General features: G+C 53.7%; 1 protein-coding gene across 1 annotated transcript in view; it reads right to left on the bottom strand.

Annotated features, from left to right (window-relative positions):
• The window catches only part of Kpna7 (karyopherin subunit alpha 7), a 33477-nt gene that overhangs the window by 13584 nt on the left and 19243 nt on the right, over window positions 1-650 (bottom strand). Inside the window, exon 7 of the mRNA XM_005368074.1 lies at window positions 200-382. Within this exon, the coding sequence (XP_005368131.1) occupies window positions 200-382 (183 nt within the window). The remainder of the gene's footprint in view (window positions 1-199; window positions 383-650) is intronic.

Raw genomic sequence — 650 nt, forward strand, 5'->3', positions numbered from 1 at the left:
GACAACTCGCTGAAGCCCCATCTCTCCCACAGCCACATGGGTCCTGGGGACTGAACTTGGGTGGTCAGCTTGGAGGCAAGCACCCTTAGCCACTGAACACTCTGGCCCCCACCCCAGCAACCCCACTGCCATATCTCTGAGAAGTACGCTCACATGCTCACTGTCTTCGGGTCTAAGACTGCTGTTCAGAACAGCTTACCTGGAGAAAGTAAGAAATGATGTCAAGGACGATGGTGATGATCTTCATGTCTGGAGCAGTGAGCAGATTTAGCAGCGGCTCCAGGACTCCTGAGTGCACAAGCATGCTCAACTGGCTCTGAGAGGCCCCTGTTGCGAAGTTTGCCACGGCCCACACAGCTTCCTTCTGGACCCTGAATTCTGCCTGCAAAAACAGGGGGGTGCGTTCTCTACAGTGCCAGGGTCATCATAAAGGGATGCTGACTTGACTCGTGCTTTGTTGTTGTTTCTATACATTTTTGAGACAGGCTCTCATGTAGCCCAGGCTGGTCCCCAACTTGCTGTAGAGATGAGGAGGACCTTGGACTTCTGGCCCTCCTACCTCCTCTTCCCAAATGCTGGCCTTACAATGAGAACCACCATGCCTGGTTTATGTGGTACCGACACTCGGTCCCAGGGCCCTGTGTATGGTT

Source organism: Microtus ochrogaster, unplaced genomic scaffold, assembly GCF_000317375.1.
Source record: "Microtus ochrogaster isolate Prairie Vole_2 unplaced genomic scaffold, MicOch1.0 UNK27, whole genome shotgun sequence".
NCBI classification, from domain to species: domain Eukaryota; kingdom Metazoa; phylum Chordata; class Mammalia; order Rodentia; family Cricetidae; genus Microtus; species Microtus ochrogaster.